General features: G+C 38.4%; 1 protein-coding gene across 2 annotated transcripts in view; it reads right to left on the reverse strand.

Moving 5' to 3' along the window:
- Window positions 1–1,548: 1,548 nt before the first annotated feature.
- Window positions 1,549–25,319, reverse strand: part of DHRSX (dehydrogenase/reductase X-linked) — a 170,524-nt gene continuing 146,753 nt past the window's right edge. Inside the window, exon 7 of one of the 2 annotated variants that reach the window (XM_054056352.1) lies at window positions 1,549–2,020. In XM_054056352.1, the coding sequence (XP_053912327.1) occupies window positions 1,823–2,020 (198 nt within the window). In that variant the 3' untranslated portion in view covers window positions 1,549–1,822. The remainder of the gene's footprint in view (window positions 2,021–25,319) is intronic. The other variant, XM_054056353.1, reaches the window with a different exon arrangement.

Here is a 25,319-nt window from a genome sequence, read left to right on the forward strand (position 1 = left end):
AATATCTCTCACTGAGGAGAGATCATAGAAAAATAGAATCATAGAACATTTTGGGTTGGAAGGGGCCTCCTCGTTCCACCCCCACTCCCCCTCCACCATAAGCAGTGACACCTTCCACTAGAACATGTTGCTCAAAGCCTCATCCAACCTGGTCTTGTACACTCCCAAGATGGGTCACCCACAACTACTCTGGGCAATCTGTTACAGTATGTCACTATGCTCATAGTAAAGAACTCCTTCCTTAGTATCTAATCTAAATCTACCCTCTTTGAGTTAAAAAACAACATCCCTTGCCTTATCACTACACTCCCTGACAAAGAGTGCCTCCTCATCTTTCCTGTAGGCCCTCTTTAAGTAACTGGAAGTCTCCTTGGACCCTTCTAGGTGTTTTGGGGAAACTTTTAGTCTTGACTGAAACTTCCAGCGGAAGTTTCTCTGTAAACTATTCACATGGTTTATATCACCTTACCCATCAAAACGTTGTGTCTATCTTCAATTAAATTTTTCCTTTTAGTTATTTGAGCCTGCAGAATCTCAGACTATCTTTATATTACAAGATGTCTGTTTTGTTCTTTATTCCATGGATGTGAACATCATTCTTGAAACTTCACTTATGCAGATATAGGTAGAGTTCCCTGAGCCATACACAATGCAGCATGTTCAAAACTGATGGCACAGGAACTGCCCACTACCCCACGCGGCAGAGAAAACTCAGGGTTTACTGAAAATAACTTCCTAACAAATATCAGCTCCATACTCAGAGACAGTAAAATAAAATTTGAAAAGAACACAGCTGTTAGAAATTTTTAGGAATGAAATTCTTAATAAGAGAGAAAATATCTTGTTGGTGGTGTATAAGTTGGATGAGTAGCCAGGGGCTAATCTTCAACATGGCAAAGAGAAAGTTTAAGGGGCACGTGCTGGAAGTCTCCAAAACCCTTCCCAATGTGGAAAAAAGTGTACAGGCATTAATTGTTTGCTGCCTCTTCCAAACCATGTACTCTAGCCTTGAAATTCACATGAAGAAGGTCCAAAACCAATGAAAGGAGGTGATTCTTCATGCAACAGGCAGTAGAGGAGTGAATCTCCTTGCCAAAGAAAATGCAAGAAGTTGGAAAGACAAGTTTACATCGGTTCAGGAGAAAAGACCATTCTTATGTTTGATCCCTTCCTTGTTCTTATGGCTTGCTTTAAAGGAGAGCTGAACTTGAACTGAAAACAACTTAATTAAATATCCTGCCTGAAGACCTTATTTATTTACCTTTTTTGGTTCTGACCTTCAGTTAAAACCTTTGGATAAAGGTTGACATATGAAACTAACATCACGATAGAAACAACATAATGATCATGAATGCCAAATGTCTGCATTAGAACAAGTTGACATTCATTATAAAGTGTCTTAAAGATTAATGAAACTTAAAGGAAAAAACCTGCAACTTTTAAAAGTGAATAAAAAGAGAGAGTTACATGTACAATGGTGGCTTAAATTTAACATATCACAGACCACAAAAAGTCTTTTTTGTAGTTGTTGAACAAAAAATGAAAACTCAACTCTGCACAAGGTTAAAGATTGTATTTTAATCACAGACTGAAACATAATGATTTACAAAACTGATGGTTAGATTTAAAACCAACCACTACATCTTTCCGTGGGAATACTCCCCCCACACCCTAGCAGACTAGGGGTTCAAGCGAAGAACAGAGTTGTTCATGTTTGCCTTTGGGACTGAACAGTGATTTCCAGGATTATGACTGACGCTGGAAGAATTTGCCTATGATGCATGTCAATGCATTTCATTTACCCAGTCAGAAGTGGCTTTTTCTAGAGAACTCTGCTAGACTCATCAAAAATCCCAACCATCTTGCAGCTTTCTGTCCAGAGCCTTCTCTGCAGCTCCTCATCATATGCTACGTCAGCCGATTTTGTCCTTTCCTCATTGTAAAGGTAGCAGCCACCAGCTCCTTCCATCTCAGGTGATACTGCTGCATAGATGCTTGTAGAGGCTCCTTCCTCTGGAGTCTGCAGAAACAAAAAAAAAAAAAAAACAAATTCAGGTGAGGCAGAATAGAAGAGTGACATTACACCATAGGACCTTACCAGCGACAATCAGCTTCCTTAGTTTTGCATCACATTTGTAGTCCTTACACAAAACTTAAGCTGGCAATGATAAAAATGCCACTTATCCAACTGGCAGAGTACAGTCTATTTCTACCACAGTGCTATTTTGAAATATCTTAAAGCTACAGAACAAATATATTGAAAACTCTGGTCCTTTTTTTTCAAGAGGTATTCAGGTGAAGCATGCAAAATAATTGATTTAGTCTTCACAGTTAGAGTTTAATTACTAATTTTGCAAGCATGAAAGGGTCTGTATACTGCCTTAACAAGATGAAGGCTATGCTGTATGTGCAGTGTGTTCACTGCAATAACAATATGACATAAGCAAAGGATCATGGAAACCACGACAGCAAATTATGATTTCACAGTTCAAGCCAAGCAGGCAGGTAAACTGGGGAATTAGATTTTACACATAGCATAGTCCTCAGAGTTCTGCAGTGTCATAAAGCAAAATGGTGAAAAATCTATAACGTCTGATACATGTGAATTAAATGAAAATTATTAAGTGAATAACTTAGAGTGATAACTCCTTAGCTCCCAACGATATGCAACATGTTCCATTTTGCATTCAGATGGATCACACAGCTGTTATTGAAATTATTTCAATGGCATTTTTTTCTTTCATTGAAGGGCATATTTAAAACACATCATTTAATATGGTTTGTCCTTATCAGTGATACAATTATGATCAATGCCTGCTAGATAATAACGTGTCATTTTACAGTCTTTGCAGTGATTCTCTGAGTCACTAACAGTACTGATGCCGCTTATAGCTTTATCTGCTGCACCTGACAGAATGTCTTTTCCTGAAGAATTCACTTAATGAATGAGACAGTATTGAAGAGGTTACCCAGTGCCTAACTAAAAAAAAGATCTAAGTAATTTGATGGGGTTTGTGACAATGTTCCGATCTTTTTAAAAGAAACAACTCCTCTGTTTTCTCATTGTGGAATAAATACAATGCAACCTAATAGAAATTATTAATTTATTACCTGATGCATCTGGCATTTGGTCTCATTTACAAATACATTAGAGCTATGTCACACAATCACACAGTAAGACAAAGTTACCAAAACTGTGACCTCTCCTAACTGCTTCCACAGCAGAGCACACTTGGCATCTGCGAGGGAAACACATTCCCTGTGTAACCACAGGCACACTCACCAAAAAGCGAACTGCTGAAGAATGAACATTCCCTGCTAAGGTACTTCCGTGCACAGTGCTCTGATGGTTCTAATATAAACAGTTTGCTCCATGCTAAGCCCTTGATTAAGGGTGTTTAAGCTGAAGAAAACACTCCTAAAGGTAACAGGCTGCAAAAAGAAGTAATACCACCATACTTTGCTTCAATGGCCACAAAATTGGCAGCTTTCACTGTCAGTTACCACACAAAGACAGCATGAACTGTGACAAATACCACCTAATGAAATAAGATGACAACAACCATCCAACAAGCTATTCACTCAGCAAAATATCGGTGCGTTAAAAAAGTTGAGTCCAGGTAACTGCTGGAATATTTTTTATTTTTTAATAAGATGACTGTACTGTGAGACACTACCTATAAAAAATTACCAAGTGCTTATATACCTTTATGTAGTACTCTACTACCATTTCTTCACCCCTCTATTTCATGGAAAATAGTGCTAGTCACATCCAGTAGATTATGTGAACAACATAAAGATATGTGCGTGCATAATTCTTAGCAGGACCAGGGTGACTCACCAAAGCTGGAGTCCACATGCTCATAGTGGCTATTATCAAGCTCAGCTATGATGTAATATAAAATATCTTAATACTGTCAAGGAGCAGAACAATTATATTAATATTTTATATAATTTATTCTGAATGACAGAGAAAAAACTAAAGTTTTTAATGTACTGCTGTGCTTTACTTAGTAATCTGGTGACACAGATAAACCATTACTTCATGTGATGGTTCACTGGTCATTATGTTCCTGACTTCTACAGCTCTCGAGCACAAACAAGTATAAATGTCAATGCCAATGACTCCCAAATCAAAATGACAACAGCTGAAAACTAAAGTATTTTTTAAAAAACTGTCTGCTGGACAAGTTTGTGTGATTGTGTTCTTATGAGCAGTCTCAGATACTGGTCTGAGGGGAGACCTTTATTACTCTCTACAACTACCTGAAAGGAGGTTGTGGAGAGGAGGGAGCTGGCCTCTTCTCCCAAGTGACAGGGGACAGGACAAGAGGGAATGGCCTGAAGCTCCACCAGGGGAGGTTCAGGTTGGATATCAGAAAAAAATTCTTCACAGAAAGAGTCATTGGGCACTGGAACAGGCTGCCCAGGGAGGTGGTTGAGTCACCTTCCCTGGAGGTGTTTAAGGAATGGGTGGATGAAGTGCTTAGGGACATGGTTTAGGGAGTGTTAGGAATGGTTGGACTCGATGATCCAGTGGGTCCTTTCCAACCTGGTGATTCTGTGATTCTGTGTGTGATTCTGTGTGATCTTCCCACAGCATCAGAAATACCATACACCTTTGCTGATTTGATGGGAACGGTCTCCCAGGATATGCAGCATTTATCAAAATTTTTATTTTTTTATATGTCAGGTAAGTTTCTTATCAGAAGGAATCTTTTCAAACTAATATCAAATATATTAAATAAAGGTTATACATCAATTGAAAGTCAGTTGTTGGTCTTATTCATGCAGCGTTAACAGATCTTTACCAAACAATTTTACATAGCAAATTTTTTCCTTTTCTTCAACGTACAGAAAGTATCGAACAGGCTCTGACAATAATAAATGTGCTTTCACGGCCACCCTGTGAGCAGTGTAAAAGCACAGTGATATGGTCAGCTTGTGTAACTTTTTACAAGAATTAATTCGCATTTCATCGTGTCCACCATTTGTAATATGCTGAGTAGAAAGTTCTAAGCAAAATTTCTATTCACGTTCTATTACCAGTTGTTAAAAGTGATTATCTAAATACAACAGGAAACCAACACTATAATACATTAAGCAATTAGTGTATAATTATTTAAGTTAAAGGAAAACAATTTTTCAAGTGCAATGGGGAGCAGAGTTGCACATGTATAATTAATTAATTGTCTTATCCCATCTTCTAAGTGCTTAATTAATGCTGAAAGCATGAATGTTCCCTTATTTCAGGATCTCTTCATTGTTTTGGCATATTTTCTGTTTTATTGAAAGTAAAAAGGAAACCCTATATCAGGTGTGCCCTGGTCTTCTGGCTAGGTAGATGACCTACCTATTCCGAGATGCTGAAGAAAAACATATGTTGTGATTCCACCTCTGAATCATGCCCATAGCTACCATGAAAGCACTGTACATCCACCTGGACAATAAAGAAACTTTCCCAAAGTGTTACATCTTCTACACACCCATGGATCAACTGCAACATACACAGATATGTGGAAAAACACGTCCTGCCCCTGAGGAGCTCTAGGGAAGGTAGAAGCTCCCAGCAGATTGCAATCATTGTAGCAATTCATGAGTATTAGGACTGCGACAAGGATTAATTGTTCCAGCAGTGGCAACTATGTTCCTGGTTGGCAACACTCTGGGAGCCCCATAGCTCTTCTTTTACCACATGATAGCCCCATCAAAAGATGAGGAGGAACCATAAAGTCCTTGGAAAAGAAAACTACCACAAGCAGGAGACTACTACTAAAGCAACATATCTGATCTATCCTTTGATGCTAATGGCCTTCCAGGAAGGAGAGAACCTGGTAACAGGCCAGAGAAATCATGACTCAGTGATTGTATACCTTGATCCATAAAACCCATGGTGTTTGGCATGACACTCTTTAAAAACATGAACAAGTTCTTGTCTTTGGGACTCTGAAGTATTATATGAAAAGATGCAGGTAGACAGGCAGCAAACTAAGTATCATTCAAATCACAGGGAAGGCTACTCTACACATTGCCAGATTTATTTTTTTTTTTGATGAAGAGAATAATATACATACATATGGGATCAGTAACGTCTTGTTCATTAATTGGCTGGACTTGTCCTAAGACAAGAGGCTTTTCTAGAAATTACACATATATTCTTTGCTCTTCAGTTGCCAACTTACTCGTGCTGAAATTTTTTTTAACTGGAATTTTGTTTATAAATTATTATTAATGTTCAAGCACCTGTAATTAATACCTTGGTCATACCCAAGTAAAACTGATTTCTGTTTAACTTAATCCTAATGAAATTCTGCATCTACAATTCCTTTTACTTATTACAGTATTGATAACATCTTTTACTTTCTTTTGCAATTAACTATTGCTTTGCAGCACCCATTCAACAGAAAATAAGCATCTGATTTAAATTACATATCTGTGTATTGCTTATTTCATGCTGTGGAAGGAAAAGAGAAAAGATTGCATGTGACCACCTTAATTAAGCAAAATACAGTCTATATATTAAAAAAATGATATTATTTTGGCAGTATCTACTACCAAAGTGAAAGGTGGGCTTTTACAGAAGCTTTGATATTTCCTTTTTAAAATATTTACAAATAGTAAGTCATCGACACAGGATCATTTTCCCTCAGCATGAAATAGAATATTCTGTTCTATGAAAACTGGGACATATACTCAGAGGGTTTGTGGTTCAGCTTTGTTTTTTTAAGACTTGCCAGTTAACGCATTTTGATTAATGCATTTTTAAGTGCCATATAATCTTGTCAATACTACACGCTAGTGCTCGCAAAATGTGTTAGTTGACAGTCCCTAAAGCCATGCCACCACAAAATGTCAAATCCTTTTCATTTGCCTGCAACAGGTGCAACAGCTTAACTCTTTGGAAATCTGTGTGTCCACATCAGTTATACACGATGGCTTCACCGTGCTTTCCTTGTCAATCCATGTACTCATCCACTTCCACATCCAACTGAATTTACAGCTCAGGGTCCTGGGCAGACTATACGGTATGTCCTTCGGAAAATAGAGAAAATCAGACAGAACACAAAACTCATATGCTCCTATAACTCTACTTCTGCAATCCATTCATTTTCCCAGTACCATTTACAATAACTACCAGCAAATAGCGAGAAACTTATTATATATCTTCAACACTATGAGGAACTTTTTGAATGGATGGCATGCATACACTTCAAAGTTTATTGGTTGACAAAGTATGCCATATGATTGAAAAAGCAGTAGTGATGCGACCCTTGATATCAGAAGAGTACTTACTCTGCTTTGTGATTTATGACTTCAGGATGCTGCCATCTTGAGGCATGGTAGGAGAGAAGGTTAGGCAAAGAAGATGAAGAGCAGGAAGCATCCGGGAAACTCAAAGACTGACATTGCAATTGCATTTTGAGGGACGTAAATGAGGAGGCAAACAGGCAGAGGTGCACCCAGGACTTCATAGTATGCCAGCAAATGGCCTAATGCCAGGAAGAACATGTTAAAACACCTTTATCAACATAATCTGTGATGCAGAATACATGAAGGACTGGTGGAATGCCCCTCAGCAGCAATATTAAGTATACTGCTAGAGGAATAGTTCTTGGCAGTGGTTTTACAAGGTGGTTTTACCTCATGTACCCACATCCATTATGTTATGCACTTTTCAGTTGATATGGGCAACCTACTCATAGACTGATGACTTAAAGGAGCTTTTAGGGTATCTTTGGTACTGGGTTTCAAGGTATTTTTAAATGAGTGAATTTCCATCAGGCTATTCCTGCCTCAGGCAACAAGAAGACATGCCTTTGGCTAGTGACACATTTCCCAGGTTCCAGCTAGACAGACAATAAGCACTAAAAAGGCTATTTTCTGGCCTTGGTACTTAGGCACTTTGGACAGTATTCCTTTACTTTTTTTCAGCATCATTATTCCAGCAATGTTCTACAAATATTAGTATTTTACTGACTTGCTCCTGAACTGAAAAACTCTGCATATATAGAGTTTTCAGCCTTTTTGATCTTTCTTTAGGAAAGATAACAATTATCTGGGATCCCTGAACAGTACTATACACATGCACGGTGAGGCTTAGCAATAAGAATGAGAACATTAAATTACTGTTAGCTTGTACAGCAGTCTCCCTTCTACTTGCAGGCAGCTAACGGCAGGTGACAGTCACCCTTTATGCACTGCTTGACTATCAAGAAAAAGGGCAATGTGAAGCCATAGCAACACAGAATAGTTTGAAAACTGTCAGAAATGGAGTGGCCCATAGTAAGTTCCCAAGAATATTAAAGAAAATAAACTTGTGAGAAACAAATTACCTGTGTTCTAGGGAGCACTGCGATCTGTGAACTAACAAACCATTTCAAAACCAGGTTAGCTATAGGTGCAAGGTTCCAGATGAAATAACAACAGCTGCTCCAGTGTCAAAGCCTCATTGTGAAGGCTGCGTGTGCCCAATGTTTGTTGTGCAACTTCTGCAGCGTCCAGACCTCCTAATGTGATCACTGCTTTGAAAACTTCAGCCTAAAAGTAATCATTTGAAACACTGACTAGGAAAATATAGTCTAGAAAGGAAACCATGACGCAGGCATAGGGAACGTGTTCAGTAAGTCTTGATCAATAAGGTTGTAAATGATGACTGTAAGTCCTGGTGAGGCTGGTGGCCAGGACCAGCTGTCAGACACATAGGAGGGCAAAGCTGCCACAGGCGTCTGGCAGCACAGCTTTTCAGACACCTCTGCCTTCACTCAAAAGCCCTGGTTTCCACCTGCGTTCTCTCTGTCCTCTTATTCTTTTGCACGTAGCTCGCTATTATTCTCTTTCTATCCAATTTCTGCCTTGATTAGAGACTAGAGAGATAGAGATGTTTTATTGAATATATAGTTCTCCCTAGAGACCCAGTCAGCACCATCAAATTAATTTCTCTTCAATCCCCAACTCACGGCAAAGAGAATCTTTAATAAATTCACTCCATAATAAAATTCTTTAGATTTCATCTTTAAAAGAGACAGCAGATACAAATAGAAATGGCTGAGTTAAAATGTGAAACCTTTCTCCTGACACTGTTGTGGCTACAGAGAAATAATTTCTGAGTCAAATATATGAATATAAAATAAAATATGAAACATTGATGAATTAAGAACACAAGGCAATTTTCTAACTAAAAAAAATACTAAAATGTTGAAGGAAAGGAGCTTTTATAATATGAATAATTCATGCCTATTCTCTGAAGAAGAGAAGCTTTTCCCTGAGCTTCCTAGCACAAGGGGCTGTAAAGAACAGAAGCACAGATAGTTGGCAAACAGACAGTATCAAATTCTGAATCTCTCCTTACTTTTCTATTGAAAAAAAATTTCTGGAAAGGTCTTTCCAAAAAAATCCAAGTATACAGAGAGCCTGGGAAGCCCTACCTTATCTTCCTTTCAGCTCCTGGTGTCTGAGAAGTCTGTAGACAAAGCAGACCACAGAACAAAGAAACTGTTCCAAAAAGACTGCCAGGGTCCTGAGCCGGCTGCTCAGGAAGCTCAAGGAGCAAGTATGCAAACAGCCTTGAATGCCTCATTTCCCAAGAATCTTTAGACAGAGTCAATGGTGGAGAGTTTCACTTCATTTTGTGTTAGAGCACTGCCTTCTCAGAAATCTGATTTGTTGGAAAATAATCAAGCAGCTTTGCTTTGAAGGCCTGGGATGGTTCTTCTGTCAGACTCAAAACACAAGCAAAGGTTTACTGAGGAAGACAGTGGCAACAGATCTGAATCCTCATCTTGTAAAGCAGCTGCCTCAGGCTGAGTAGGACATCATGGGTTATCTCAAATGGCATCAGATGCCTATATCATCAGGCAGCTGAATGAAGTCCATGTTGGCTGGCCAGCTTTCTGGAGCACACTGAATACATCTCCACTTACTTCAAATAGCACCGTCAACAGTGAACTCACTTGCAGATACTACACAAATAAATGTACGTGTCTTAATTTCAAACTCTTCCACTTAGAAGTATAATATAACTTCAGTGATTTGAGCAGGAGTATTTGCAAGTCCATACTCTGCATTTTCAAAGCTGTTGAAATGGAGGACTAGAAGAACAATGTTTAGTTTTAAGTAATTTTCAAAATGGAAACAAGAATCCAACTCTACATGATTGAATTTGAGCAGGGAATTGAAACTTTGGGTCAAAGTCATTAATCATAACCTAGTTGTTTGCTCATTTTGTCAAGTGCATTGAAGAAGATACATTTTGCCTGAAGGTTGACCCCTAAGCTCACTTTGCAGCAGCCAACGATGCCTTTAAAGTCAGAACTGAGATATCACTGCAGCCACTCAAACTACGTACCCTTGTTACCTCAGCTCAGTAACAGTATGCAAAATTTGACAAATATGAGCCTGCTGTCCCAGACATTGCATAAATATGGAGACAGTCACTTGCTGGAAGAACATTCCGTCTCTAGGACATAAGGCAGGCAAACAACAGGAGGAGAAAGCCAACAGAGTACACATACACAACAAAATGCTGTAGCCTATTCTGGGAGAGTGGCACTCGTTGATCAGCCAGCTGGAAAACAGGTCATGTCCTGTAGCTACCTATTGCTGAGGATACCTGACTTAAGTCACTCGAAATTATCCTGGGTATCTTCACATAATCCAGGGCTTTATGCAACATCTCTATTCACAGACAAAGAGATTTACCGAAGCAAATGTGCAAGTCAGGAGGAGAGATGAGGAAAGAATGAGCCTCCTAAATCCTAATACTGATTTCTTGCCCACTAGGCTGTTACTTCTTTTCTGTTTGTAAAAGAAAACATACAATTTATTTGTTTACTACCAGCTCTATGGCCATAATTACAGTATCATGCGAGCAATTCAGTTTAATCTTCTTCATTCTGAGATACAGACTGCTCTGCTATTAAGAATACTTAATTACAGTTTAGGATTCATGCTAGATATATGCTAAGAAATCATCCTGTTATTTTTATTAACTATGCAAGGCTTTGCCTCGACTAAGTTTTGAAATATTACTATCTGAGAAATATAAATAACAGCATAAGACTACTCCTCCCTCCAACAAAGCTCTTAGAGAAGCAACCTCTTTGATAGGTAGTGGCTGAAGTATCTGTATCATTTAATGATATATGCCCAATTCTTTAGTTAGAAACAGAATTTAAATATGATTCAAAATATGCACAGATCAAAATTAAAGAGTATCTAAAACAACCAACAACCTTGAAAGACTTAGTATCTTTGTTATCTAATTCATTATCTTATACCGATATGTGGGTCATCTCTAGTTTGCTGAATTCTTTCAAACGACGACAGATTTTGATAATCGAAATGAAACAACACAGAAAAGTAGACATAATTGTTTACATCTGAAATGGCCACTGCATTGTTACCAGCCCCACAAAACAGGAGACACACCAAGGTTCTAAGTGCTGAAAATGATGCTCCTTAATGCATAAATCTCTGAATTGCTTTTGTTACCTGTTTGCTCACGCAAAGTAAAATGTTTTTTCCATCTTTTTATAAAAACGCAAGACTTCAGGCATAAGATACATGGCCCCTTCTGACTTGTAGCAACCTACCATCACCTGTACTCTTTTATTTACTGTTTAACAGTTGACAAGTCACTTTGTCCACATATCTTGTTTTCCCTTCTCAGAAAATAGGAACTGACACTTCTGTCTTCAACTTCACAACTTTCTTATGAGGCCTGTTCATTTTTTTTTAATGTTTATAAGTACTCAGGACAGGCATGGAATTCCAAATTATTTAAAAGATAACCACAATACAGAAGATCTTTACAAACTAAGATGAGATCTAAAAGCATTGAAGACTGTACAGAACATAGACAAAATGAAATAACTCAAAATTATACAGGCCAGCAGCTATTTCACAGTGTTTTAAATTGCTACAATCCCCATTTTGCAACCGAAACAACAGTGGGGCTATATCCACCCATGGGCTTAGCCAGGCAGTGGGGCTGGTAGAGGCTGGCTGTGAGCTCAAGTTTCTCACCTGCCCACTGGAGGCACTTGCCGCAACGAGACAGCTCAAGTGAGAAGGTGCAAATCCCTTCCTAGATCACCAGGTAAGGTTAGCAGAAGATACTTCTCCTCCAGGACTCAGTCCAGCCATATGCCTGCACTGGCAAAGACAGGGACCATAAACAGTAAAGTGCACAAACTAACCCAAAATTACTACCATACAGCTCTGCAATAATAGCATGCATGATGAAAATAAGCCAGAAAAGATGGGAGAGATGAAAGCAAAAGTACACTTTTCCCTAAATTTCTTCTGTCTATATTGCAGCAGAAAGCTAGCTGGGCTGTAACACATCCTTCTGATGGGTCTGCTCCACACAAAGCTCCTGCACAGAAAAAGAAACACCAAGTCACAGCACTTAAACTCACCCTGGGTCTCAGCCTTTGTCTCCTTTTCCCTTTTGCTGACTCTGAGCCTTTCTACAGGACTGAAATGTGACAGTCGTGCAAAGGATGCGCTGGCTGGATGGAAGAAGTTTAAAGCAGATAGCCAAATACCACTTAGCACTCTCCGTCCCCCAACAGGTCTGGGTTTCTGTTTTCTATGTAGTTATTGTGTTTGAAATGTAGTGTTGCAGTATTACCTCTGAGATGACAAAGTCCAAACTGGAAGACAGATAAAAGTAGAAGGGAAGGAAGGAATCTTACTCTGCAAATTTATGTCTCCTATAATTCCAATTGCTGGCAATTTTGGCATTTAATCTTTAACAATAAACCAAAAAGATATAAACCAGGGTGTTAATTTACGTCTAGTGACATGTCCCAAAGATGGGAAAAGAAAAACAGATGAATTTTGTATATTTATTTTGGTGAAAGAACAGGAATAGGAGAGAGTGGTGGCTGAGATTTTCTAATCCTATGTTTCTGACAGATAAACAGAATTAGTTAGCTCAAGTCTGTAATTACAGATCATACATTGATCCATAATTTTGATGAGAAAAATGTGCCAAATAAGTTCAAGGTATGTCTAAGTAATAAAAACCCTTAAAAATGTCAGTTCTCTTAAGTTTAATTAAAGCCATATTTCATCTGCAAGCAGCTTGTAAAAAAAATAAAGAAAAAACGAGTCATCTTGTACACAAAACTACTGTTTCCCCCTTTCCATCAGAAAAGAATGTTAAAGTCATAAAATCATAGATAAATTCTGAAACTATACAATTATGGAGATAGCAGAGTAGCTTATACTGCCAGTTACCCAAGAGAAGTACTAAATTTAATGGCAAAAGCTATATTTGGTTCCAAATTGACATATCCAAATGCTTACGCACCCACTGGAATCAACCTGCTTTTAACAAAACTAAAAATGCAAATGCAAAGGAGTACTGAATTTTATTACTGAAATCAAGTTTTTTATTGTGTCGACTGAAAGTGAGTTTAAGATCTGTAACTTAAATTCCTTTGTTTAAATCATTCTGTTCTGGGGCTCTTTATTTCCACCAAGGAACCTATTGATGGCTTCAATTCAGAAAAGCCCCAAAGAACATGTGCAGTTGTATACAGACAAACAGTGCTATTGATTTCAATGAGATTAGTCATGTTTCTAAAATTATGTCACAGAAGTTCTGAGGCATCATATCTTGTACCGCAGAGCTCATTAGAAATAGAGCAAACACACAAACTTTGAGCCACACAGATGCTTCCCAAGGCCTGAAACAGAAGCAAAAAACTTCCATCTTGAAAACTATTGCTTATGAGTTTAAACTCATCATATTTAATCAGCTAAATGGTCTGAAAGAAGGGCAGGTTGGTAGTCATAGTGCAGAGAGGGACGTAAGCCTGGGGAAAGGCAATAACAGTATTAATTTGCAAGGGGGTAAAGAGAGAAAAAAAAAGGTGGCAGTTCTTGTCTATGGAACAGATAAAGGAAAACAGGGAAACAGGATGTACGGAAAATTTTTAAGGACTAGTAAGTAGCAAGAGCATTGAAGCTTATTTCTAAGTTTTTTTGAAAACCTTCGTTAAGGTATCAGACGGAACTATTGATTTGTGAAAATATCTCCCCTGCAAAGACTGAACTTTGTGATAGATGTGGTCCTCCCCATGTTGCTGTTTCCCCTTCCAGATGACAGAAGTGAAAGCAGAAGTGTCATTTTGCTGTACAGGTTACACAGTACACCCCAGGCCTATGTGAATGACTAAACCCACTGTCCTGGATTGTGTCACAGGAGGAATTAGTTCAAGTTCCAAAAATGACATCCACAGTGAATGGTCAAATCTCATTACCTGAAGGAAAACAATGGAAAACTGAAAAGGCAAATAATGTTTAATCCCTCCCTCACCCAAGGTCTTTACTCAGTCTGCTATTTTTAAAAAAAAAAAAAAGAAAAAAAAATTGTGGTAGACCAAACAATATTCTTCCTGAAAATACTCATATTTCTTTTATTTCATCCTCATATAGCTCCTGCCTCTGCAGAGAGCTTCTGATTGAGGTTTTGATACTGGACTGATTAAAGCATAGGTAGCTACGACCCAGAGACTTACACTTACAGAATTATCAATAGCCAAAATAACAGAGTAACAATTAACTTTTTCTTTTTTATTCAGTGCCACTGGAGCGTTTCTGTTGCACTTGTATTCACAGGGCTTTTTGGCTAAAATGTTAGAGCAGTTGTTTGGAAAGGGAGGTTTTGTGATTCAATAAACACATGTTACAGATTCATCTGGTGCTGAAATAATTCACTTGGTTTAGGGAGCTTGTATTGAACTATGCTCTTTGGTAAAGCCATTTTGCTACACATGCCCATTTGCCTTCAAAGTCCAATCAATGAGCCCTTTCTGTTAATTCACTCATGGTGATACACTGCAAACAGCGATGCTCCAGTGACTAAACTCCTGCTTCTCGGGAAAAATTCCAGTTGAATTAATGCAGAACTGCACTGCGGTTTTGTAACTGCTTTTAACTTGTAAAAATACAGGCTGAGGTCTGAGCAGAGGCTTGAAAGCCAGAACAGACTGCCTGTCCCAACCCTCCCTGTTGCCTCTCCTGCCCGACCGACAGCTTGCTTAAAATTCTGCTCTTCACCTGCAAGTCTGCACAGCTCTGCAGACGCCTATTGTTATTTAATATGTACTTCACAGCAGAATTGAATTGTTCTAATCAAGATTAGGACTCCTCTTCTCTAGGTGGTATGCAAAGCACATCTGCAGTCTAAACTTTCACCCATTTCTGCTCTCGCCCTTTCATCATGCCCCATGACAGTCCCACAGATACTCCCAACTATTCTTTATTGCATTTTCCTCCTTCTAAATGCCTCTTGCCAGACCCTCACTGCAACCTAGTGACTGTAGCTCCCACACCAGAGTGCCAGGCACCCGGCCCCATCGGGTCAGATCCTTTTCTGGAGTCCACAGACCATGTGGAAGAATCTCCTTAGGGGCTCAGGGTAGAAGGGGTCCCAGCACAGCATTGACACTCACCATCCACAGATCAGAAACCAAAAAGTACCCCAAAAAGGGGTAGAGAGTAACTCTCAGCACAGATGGCTCTTAGCAGCTCTGGAGCAATCAAAGGAGCAAGTCAAATCCTTTTGATGGTAAAGAAAGAAAAGTGAAATAGTAGGTTAAACCTCATCAATACATCGACCCAGACAAATCTTAGAAGACAAGAGAACTGGTGGATCCACAAGCAATGCCAAGCCCTTAGAGCAGGGAAGAAAATATCGCTCCTCTTGCAGTAAAATCACAAGGGGCATTGGAACAGTGGTGTGATGGCTCGTTGCATTGCTGGATGTTTGGGCTCAACACAAGTGCTGCTGGTCTCAGGCACAGAGGCCACCAACATCAGCCACGATCCCTGACCCCCTGCATCTGCTTGGCCCTTCCCAAAGCCTGAGCTGCTCCTGCAGCTGGAGGGATGAGATGCAAAGCCCACTTTGCTCTGCAAATGTCTGCTGAGCTAATGTAGCTAATTTTCAGTCCCTGAGCTCTGTATGGGAGCCACAATGGAGAAGAAAGAGCTTCCCAAGCAGAACGCTTTTTACATAAAAATAAACTAAACATTTGGCTTTTACCAATTATATATACTCCTTAGTGACCAAAACATAACTGACCTTCACTTTTAAATCTGGGCTCAACAAAAGAGGATTACAACTGTTTGTGAACTTTGCAAAGTCTGTAACATGGCTTGGGGAAAAAAACTCTTAATTTGTATTTGTCTAACCCCTAATAGCTGCTGACAGTCTTTAAAACAAATAGTTTTAATTATTTTCTCCTTGCTGAATCACAGGTCTCATCATTTAATCAAAAAATAGTACATTACTGACAACTGGGATTAAAAGGAGAATCATGCAGTAGGAAAAACAGGAAATTACATTAGCACCGAACATTGACAAATATGTCCTTCTTATTGCAGCCCTGTCCTGAGACAGCAGAACATTTACAACTCCCGATTTAAAAAAAAAAAAAAAAAATCAAACAAAAAAGAAGCCCTTAAGACTTTTTCCATTTGTCCTGAGACTTACAGCTATTGAAAATGCCAGTGTGGTATCTGTAATAAAAAAATATTCTAAAGATTCCTTTCAGTTATAATGAACAATGTACAGATCTTACACACTAGTGTAAAATAAGTGCTACTTATTTTTTTATTGGAGCCATTAATGCATGACACATGAAAATTACAATAGACCTAATCAATAAGTAATGACTATATTTCAGGAGTAATGCTCTGTTCGGGGGAAAAAAATGGCTGCAATTCACAAACAATTATTGACATCATGAAGCAAATGAATCAATGCCCACAAGAGATTTCCACATTATTTATTTTTTTTTTGGCAACATTTGCCATTTTTTCTTCATCCCAGTATAATTTTTCCTGCCTGTAATACTGTGAAAATATTAAAGGTTAGTGTGAATATACTAAAGACACTAAATAAAATGCAAAACTTAGACTCCTGATGGATAGTATAACGGCCCAGCAGTGGCATTACTATTTCCAAAATGCTGTAGTCATGGGACTCTATGCAAAAATCTTTTTTGTGTATGACATTGTCAGTCACAAAATTATCAACACCTCACCTCTCACAGGCCCAGTGTAAAACTCAGGATCTTTAAAATCTTCCCAGGTTTTTTTTTTTTTTTCAATGTGCAATGGTTTACCGCATGGAGTAACTGGAAGTACATGAAACAGTCAAGAGCTGATGTGGTGTGCCTCAATGCGTGCTGAACTCTCCCAGTGAGACAGAATTATCACTGGCTCTTAAAATCAACTGTTGACTTTCCATTGGCCTAATTCCCTAAATACGGTCCTTCACCTTGTTTTTATCACCATCTCCATGTAAAGCAAGGGCAAAGCACAAACAAGTCCAAGACACAAATCTGAATTCTCCTCTGTTAATACAGGAGATAGAACAACTCATTTGTTCTTCACTTGTGTAAACAAATACCCCAGATGTACAGGACAGTGAACAAGCCAATTACCTCTGATTCTGACTTTTATCTGCTTTTGATTTACATGTGGCTTGAGATGTGACTGGTTTATAGCCTGAAATGAGGCACTTTTACTTTAGGTTTTCAGGGCAAATCAGTCTGCTTACCCCAGAACACACACCTGGTCTCTACTTGGAAAATGAATAGGTATCTTCAAGCCTACCATCAGAGGACAGCTACTCAAACACCGAACAACAGTTACCAGCAGCATCTGAAAAGACGGAGAGATATTCGAAACAATAAATACGGAGCTGTGACTAGAAATAACCAGATTTGGGGGTCTTACTACATTTCTGTAGAAGAAAACATCAGGATGTTTTAATCACTAATATAATAAAACAGAGAAAAGCGGTTCGGTTATTGAAAAAATAAGCAGATTCTTCTTCTAATCTAAATTAATATTATGAAGAATTTACAAATACCTATAATGACCACAGCAGAAAAAAAAAGAGAAACTATAACCACAAAGAGAAATTTGAAGAGAAAAGCACTGAGGTACACATTCTTACAGAAAATGTTTCCCTGAGCAAAAATAAATGCCTAAAATGAGTATGCTCTTTACCTCCTCCTCTGAAAACGTAAACTCATTTCAAAAAAGATGACTCAGGGTTTTTATCTTTTATTTAGGCAAGTACAAGAAATTACAAAATGATATTGAAGATTTTTTAAAGGGCATCCTTTAGTGGGATGTCCCTGCCCATGGCAGGGGGACTGGAACTAGATGATCTTTAAGGTCCCTTCCAACCCAAACTATTCTACGATTCTATGATTTTCTCAGCATACACCTCATTTGGAAGTAGCAGAGCTGCTCACACTCATAGAGTTTGCTTTAGTGTACAAAAGTTAATAAAATCTAGACAGTCCTCTAGCCTGCTATATTTGCTGCTACATTAAGTACAAATACAACTCTTTCAACACTATAAAGTGTTAAGGAGGCTCAGTGAGATGCACATGAGAATATAGCTCAGAATATATTGATATAATTTAAAAATAAACATAAAAATACGTTTTTATGAGGAGTAAGAAAGGAAGCTGATATCCCAATGCTCATGCATCTCTGCACACTGTTTTGCCGGCTCTTGGTTTTCTGGTTTAATTTAAAGAGAAGGTTGCTATCATCTGTCATGTTCCACGGGTTGTCAGAAAACCAAGTCCTATGCATTTTATCATTAAGAAGCCACACTGAAGCGACGTTTTGAACTCTTTCAATGAAGGTTAGCTAACTACTTGCCAGCTGCATTGTAGCTTTGCCCTTTCTTCCAATTAAAATATATATTAACCTGAGCATAATTGCAGGTGTTCTCATCCATAATCTACCGTGACAATAAAAAAAAAACAGATCAAATGAAAAAGAACTTGCAGTCTTCCAAACTAAACATTGCTTTGTGTTTTGTTAGAGCTTTTTTTTATCTTTCCTAAAAATACTTAGGTATTGCAGGTGACTGAAATATAAAGTGAAAGAATATTATTGAAAAATACTTACTAATATATGTTTAACTTGCATAGCTACAGTAGGTTACATTTTAGACACATTTATTTTTTCAATGATAAAGGCACTTTGTAACTGTAATAAGAAAATCCTTGCAAAATCCTGTTAATAAATATCTACTGTCAGCAAAAGTTTTACAGAAAAACATGTTGACAGTGAAAATACGAAAAACAAAGAAATGAAGTTCTAGGCACTTGCTTAAACAAAATGCCTTCCAACTACCGCATGTGAAAATAAGGAATATTTTATGCAAGAAAGCTGTTCACTTGAAGAAATACCTATTGGTACAAATGATACAGCAATGTAGTGTTCTTTACCAGAGAAACCATGCACCATTTACTGATTCCTTGAAGTGGCAAAACCATAAACATCTCAGTGACACGATACAGACAGCTGTTTCAAATCATAAATGTAAAAGGAACCCTACAGGTTACTGACAGCAATGAAAGGTGAATGAGAGATTAATGAAATACAGCTAAATTGAGGACAACCTAAGAGATCAATGTTTCAGTTCACCACACTATTTATTTCTTGACAGTTCCAATTTTTCTTATAATCAAATGGATTTCTTTTTAAATCTGTGCATCCATTCATACCAGGGAGCAAAGCTCTAACTCCGTAAATTGGAACATCAACACATCTTAGCCATCATAACAGATCCATGATCAGTAGTTTGCAACAGGCCAATTGCTCTGACTTGAAAGACCCACCTAAGAAAGACCAAGAACCCAACTTTGCCCCTCTCTAAAACACCATATCATGGTTTAAATAAAAAAAACCTACAAAACCTAAAAAAAATGTTTTTTCAAATTTAGAAATGCAGTATAATTTCTCCATAAGAACAATATGGCAAGTAACACTGAAAACACCAGCTTGGGTGAGGCAGACCCGCCATCAAACTGTAGGAGCATAATTATATCTTCCTTTTCCTCAGGCAAAATCCTGAATGAAATTCTCTGTTCTGGACACTTTGGGAATGAAAACCCCAATTGTGAAACTCATCACTTATTCACTTTGGACACTTGGAGTTAGAGATCCTCAGCTGACTTCCAGCAGAGCTACAAGCCTCCCCAAAGTCAGTCATCTCAAAGGTATTTTAGAAGCAAACCAGACAGTCAGAAAGGCACAAGACAACAGTCTTGTGGAAACAAGGGGGAACCCCAGCCTCGGTCTTCTGTACAAGTGCTGCTGCTCCTGGCTGCCTGGCCTCTCTGCTGGAAAGGGTCTCTTAGCACTGACCAATTTCTAGAAGAATTCTGTGGTAACCCAGATCAGAAATTAACAGGGTAGCTACGCCAACTATCTCTACAGTTCCATTTTCAATTTACCTTGTCTAATTTATTTTCTAATAACATGGTAATAGCACAGATTTCTTGACCAGGACAATAAAAGATCTTATTTTTATTGAAGGTTCTTCAGTGTGACCCATAGTCCCATCTTTGATTTTCTCCTGTTAACCAAGAGCCAGCACAGCTGGAAGGACACTTCAGCACAGTTCATCAGCAAACAACTGGAAGAACTATTGTCTAGAAAGGTGAGGATGAAGGTGAGTGCAATAAGTGGCACAGTTTCATCAGAATTTTCCTAAAGAAGTATTTGCTGGGTACTCAAACCATTCAAAATAAAAATTAATGTTTGCTGTGAAATGTTCATTTTTGAGTGTTTACACTGGATTCCTTTTTTCTTTACAACATGCGAGCAAAACATGTAAACCTGAGGAAAAATAACTGTATTCTAAATACAAAAATAATTCAGAAGGAACAAGGGAATGCAGAGACCCCTTGGGATATCTACGATTGCAGCATATTGCGCATATCCTATCAGCTGATCTTCTCTATAAACTTATTTAAACACCATCTTAAAATCAACAGCTTTCTTATAGCTACCAGTCTATGGAAGCCTTTTCCAGAGCCCAACTGCATTGATTAGAAAAAACTGTCTTATTTCTTTCTTACTTTCTCAAAGTAAATAAATTTTGAGTCAGCTTGCTTGAATTAATTTTTGTCTTAAGAAAATTGTTTCCTTAAAAACAACCTCACTGCTGTTTATTTTGATTGAAGGCTATTGCTAGATATCATTAAATAACTTGATAGTAAAGAGAAAAAGAAAAGAAAAAGTTGTTGCCTAGGGTTTCTACAGAGTAAAACTGAAACCAGCACACAAAGATGTGCTGTCTTTACAGTAAAAGTGTGAGCATTGGTACCATTCATTAGCAGAAGGGTACCTGCTTACATCTATAAAGTCTAATGACGCTAATGTATTCTTCCCAACTGGGAGACTGTGGAATAGGTTGTACGTCACAAGTATAAGTGCTGCTTCTGAGCACTGGAGGTGCTTTATAATCCCCTTGGCTCCTCTGAGTAAACTGTTTTGGTAGTGACCTGGAGATGACAAATTCAGGTACCTCAACACAAACACATTTTATATTTTATCACTTTTTGAAAAAGCTGGAAATAGATGACTCACCAGCAATCTGCGTATGACCCAGCGCTGTGCAGAGTGGGTTGAAACTCTCACAGAAGTTATATAATCAAGGTGCTGAGTGAAGGATATATTTTCCGGTGAAAACAGTGCTTCATATGAAATAGGTTTACCTCAATACGAGGAGGAAAAAACCCACCACACCACCAAACTCAACACTGAGAACTAAGTGTATATAAGAGAGTACTAACAGGGCAATTATATTAAGAAGAAAAAGACTATGTAACACTCCTTGCTTCCTGCCTTCCAGATCTGCTTCTTGAATGGATTTCAAGCAACATCAGCTGAATCTAGCATTATAAACATTTGAAGTACTTACTACCTCTGGAGACCTACAGGCCCTCTTAAAGCGATTATGGTTCGGTGTATCTGTGCCAGCCTTAATCCACTTCCCCAGATAATAGGCATATAAAATAGGACATATGTGCCACAAACCTAAACCAGGCAAGAAATATAAAAGGCCAGACGCAGATCAAGGAGAACATTTAAGGAGCAGGATGAGACATGTTAAATGCTTTCCATAAAGATTTTTACAGTACTCCACATAGAAGATGCAAAGTCCAGTCAGATAATCATTGCTACAAGAATAGGCAACAAGGTTTAGACCTGGATGCTTTTAGTTTTGGGTCTTCTTTACTTGTTTAGCAAGTTCTGACCGGCTACAGTTGTGCAAAGTCACAGACGAAGTACCAAAAACTTCATAGTGATGCAAGTCCTCATTTTACACGCAAAGGAAAATGAGGATTTAGGTTGTCACTACTGGTCATGATGGTAGTGGTGATAACTGACAGTGGTGATAACTGAACTCCTCTCTGAGAAGCTATTAACCTGAATTCACAGCTTGGGCAGCCATCAAAATAACCTTTGTGCCTGGACAACATAGAACCCTGACAGAAAAATAAGTATGCTGCCTCACGCTGCCTCTTCTATATCATTTTTTAGAACAAAGCCAGCTGTCATAACATACTCTTAGTACTTCATTTTATTTTCAGTACTTTGAACTCCAAAACCAATGGGACAGCTTTTCTCTTTCTACATTTTTAATCGTCTTAGGATATTATGCAACAAGCGACAGACGCTGTGGAAGACTGCATTTCACATCTCAAGAACTTGGCAGGAAAATATATTGAGTAAGTCAATCAATACTGCTCTTCCTGAGACAAATTCAGCCTCGGCATAGCGTTGCCTGCTTCAGGGGATGCAAGAAGCTGAAGAGCCATTGCACAATGCTTTGCAGCAAAGCTGTGGGAACACAGGGCTGCCAGGCACAGAGCACCAACTCTGCCCTCTGCTATTCATCCAAAAAGTAACATATATACTCAATTGGATAAACTATTAGTAGGATGCTAATAGTCAAGCTCGTAAGTTGGCAGTGGTAGCTCAAAGACTTTGATAAGCAATTAAGAGACATTTGGAACAATTATTTTTTTCAGACTGTTCTTGAGTCCAGGACCAGCAGCAGCAGCTCCTTCCTATTCCAGTGACAGAAAAGTAGGTCAACGTGATGGAACCAAATACCACTACAAATCCCACCCCTGATAAACTGTCCAAGTTCATTCTTGTTTTATTGCACTTTGCTCAGGTTTCATCTAAACCCTCTTTTGCATGTGTTCTGCATTCCACACAGAGCATCTGGCACATTGTAACATAACTGCTGTGGTTAATTCCCCTTTCCAGCACCAAGATGGCAACAACCAATGTAGTTATTTGCCCTGAAGAGACTCAGAGACCAAATTTAAAGAGAATGTTTAAATATGTAACAACTTGTAGAAACCACTAACACTGGACAGACTGTATCAATAACTTGTGCTGGTGCCACATCTAGGATGAAGATCCTTCTAGAAAAATGGAAGACAGAGTCACTGCACCAAATTACTTTCTCATGTTTAACTACTAAAATTGACCAAATTCCATATATTTAGGTGAGAATATAATAAGAACAAAACTAACCGTGTAAACTATGTCTTGCAGTATGTCAGTACCCTTTCTAAAATACAAACATGGATGTTCGGAGCTGGCAGTCATAATTGTTATAGTCATTACTAAAGCTAGAGTTATTCAAGTGGTTTATGAACTAAAACTTTTCAGAATTCACAGATTAGCTGCTGGATGATCCTGTTATCGTTTAAAAAATGTATTTGCTATTTCCAGTTCTTCCTCAAGTAGTGGATGGTGTTTTCTTTCCACAATTCTCTCTTGTTACATACATTGCACTATTATAAATACATACAGCAAGTACTCATAACTACCCAATTAAATTTATGGCAATAACTATGTGATAAATAGTGGAGACAAACGATGGATTGTAGACATATATGAAAAAGAGATTTCATAAGTAAGTGGGATTTCCTCACCTGTAGCTGCCCACGTATACATTTTCCACTGAAATGCTCTGATACCCCAAACACATTAGAGTTGCCAACAGAAAAACCAGCTTAATTACAGATTACTTTTGCTCCAGATATGTGAACATACCATTCCAGTTCCTACTCTTTCCTGTGCACATCCAAAACCGTAATATGTTCCGTTCTTTACTAGCATCACTGTTATTTAAAGTAAAACACATTCAATATCCTGTACCCTGGGATGAGATTCTTAACTAACTATCTCTTTATAAAGCACTGACATCTACAGCTGAACTAGTCACCAGACAATCCCTTTGTTGTGCACAGGCATAAACTACACTCAAAGGACTTGGTTCATCTGGTCAACTGTCGATATTTATCTTAGGATAAGCCAGATCCAGTAGTAGCAGTGACCATGAGGACATCGCTGGATGAACAGCTCTGATGCCGGCATTCATATTGCAGGCATTTATGAACTAGGAGATACTTCAGAGGTGGCTTCCAGGCATAGATGCCTTACAGCACTGGAAAGGGGATGTTTTCAGCTTCTTGGCAGAACTTGGCATTTTCTGTCTATCTTTGAAAGCTCAGGAGAATCATTAAAAATTGTATCTATGTTGTTCAGGGAAGAGTTTCCTTACTTAACATTGAAACATTCAGTGTCCTTGGTTTACCGGTATGTTATGGCCTACCACATTCAGAGAGGTGGAATGGAGTGCCTGGAAATCTCCAAAACCTCCTAAAATTAAATTTTCTGTAGTAAGTAGGGGCTTTAGGAGATGGAGCTCAGCAATATAAATTGTATCAGCATTGTTTTGTTATGGATGCAATACTCACAAGTAGCAAAATTATAAGGAATTAAGGTGATCAGCCCCAGAGAAATATTAATTGATTTATAGTGCACACCACAGCTGGTGGCAAACTGTTTGTGTGTGCGTGTGTGTGCGCGTATATGAATGTTCACTCCCACAGCCTCCTCCTCTGCATCTCCTAATTTGAGTGATCTAATTCCAAACTGCTTCTTGCCCACATGCTTGCTAGCAGGATTTTCCAAGGGAAGCCTGTGGTGTTTCTCCTTGACACAGTGTTATGGAAGAGAGAAATCACCTGTACCCTTTTGTATCTTTGTTGAATGGGTCGTTTCAGTCAGGCTAGGATAGTCCCCTCTCTCTCTTGCTTTCTTTCTCTCAAAGAGTTATCTGAGAGATAGGCTGATAAGAAAGATTAGTGGCTGCCCTGTATCCTGCTATCAATGGGTTTGAGTTTCCAATAGCATTGTATTACCTGATTGAAAGAAAATGCAATTTTAATTATGTGGTGATGGAGGTTGACTATGCCAGGTACATATTCGAGGGAGAATTACAGTAGTGTGATGCTATAACTCCTAGCTATAAACATTGTGGATTGAAAATGAAAGGCTAATGATCTAGTTGAAATTTCAAGATTTTCTCCAATCCCCCAACCTTTCCACCTCTTTTTTGAAACCTTTACATTACAGGCATTTGGTTACCTTCTTTTAAACTGGAAAGA

This window comes from Cuculus canorus, chromosome 1 (assembly GCF_017976375.1).
Source record: "Cuculus canorus isolate bCucCan1 chromosome 1, bCucCan1.pri, whole genome shotgun sequence".
Taxonomy (NCBI): Eukaryota; Metazoa; Chordata; class Aves; order Cuculiformes; family Cuculidae; genus Cuculus; species Cuculus canorus.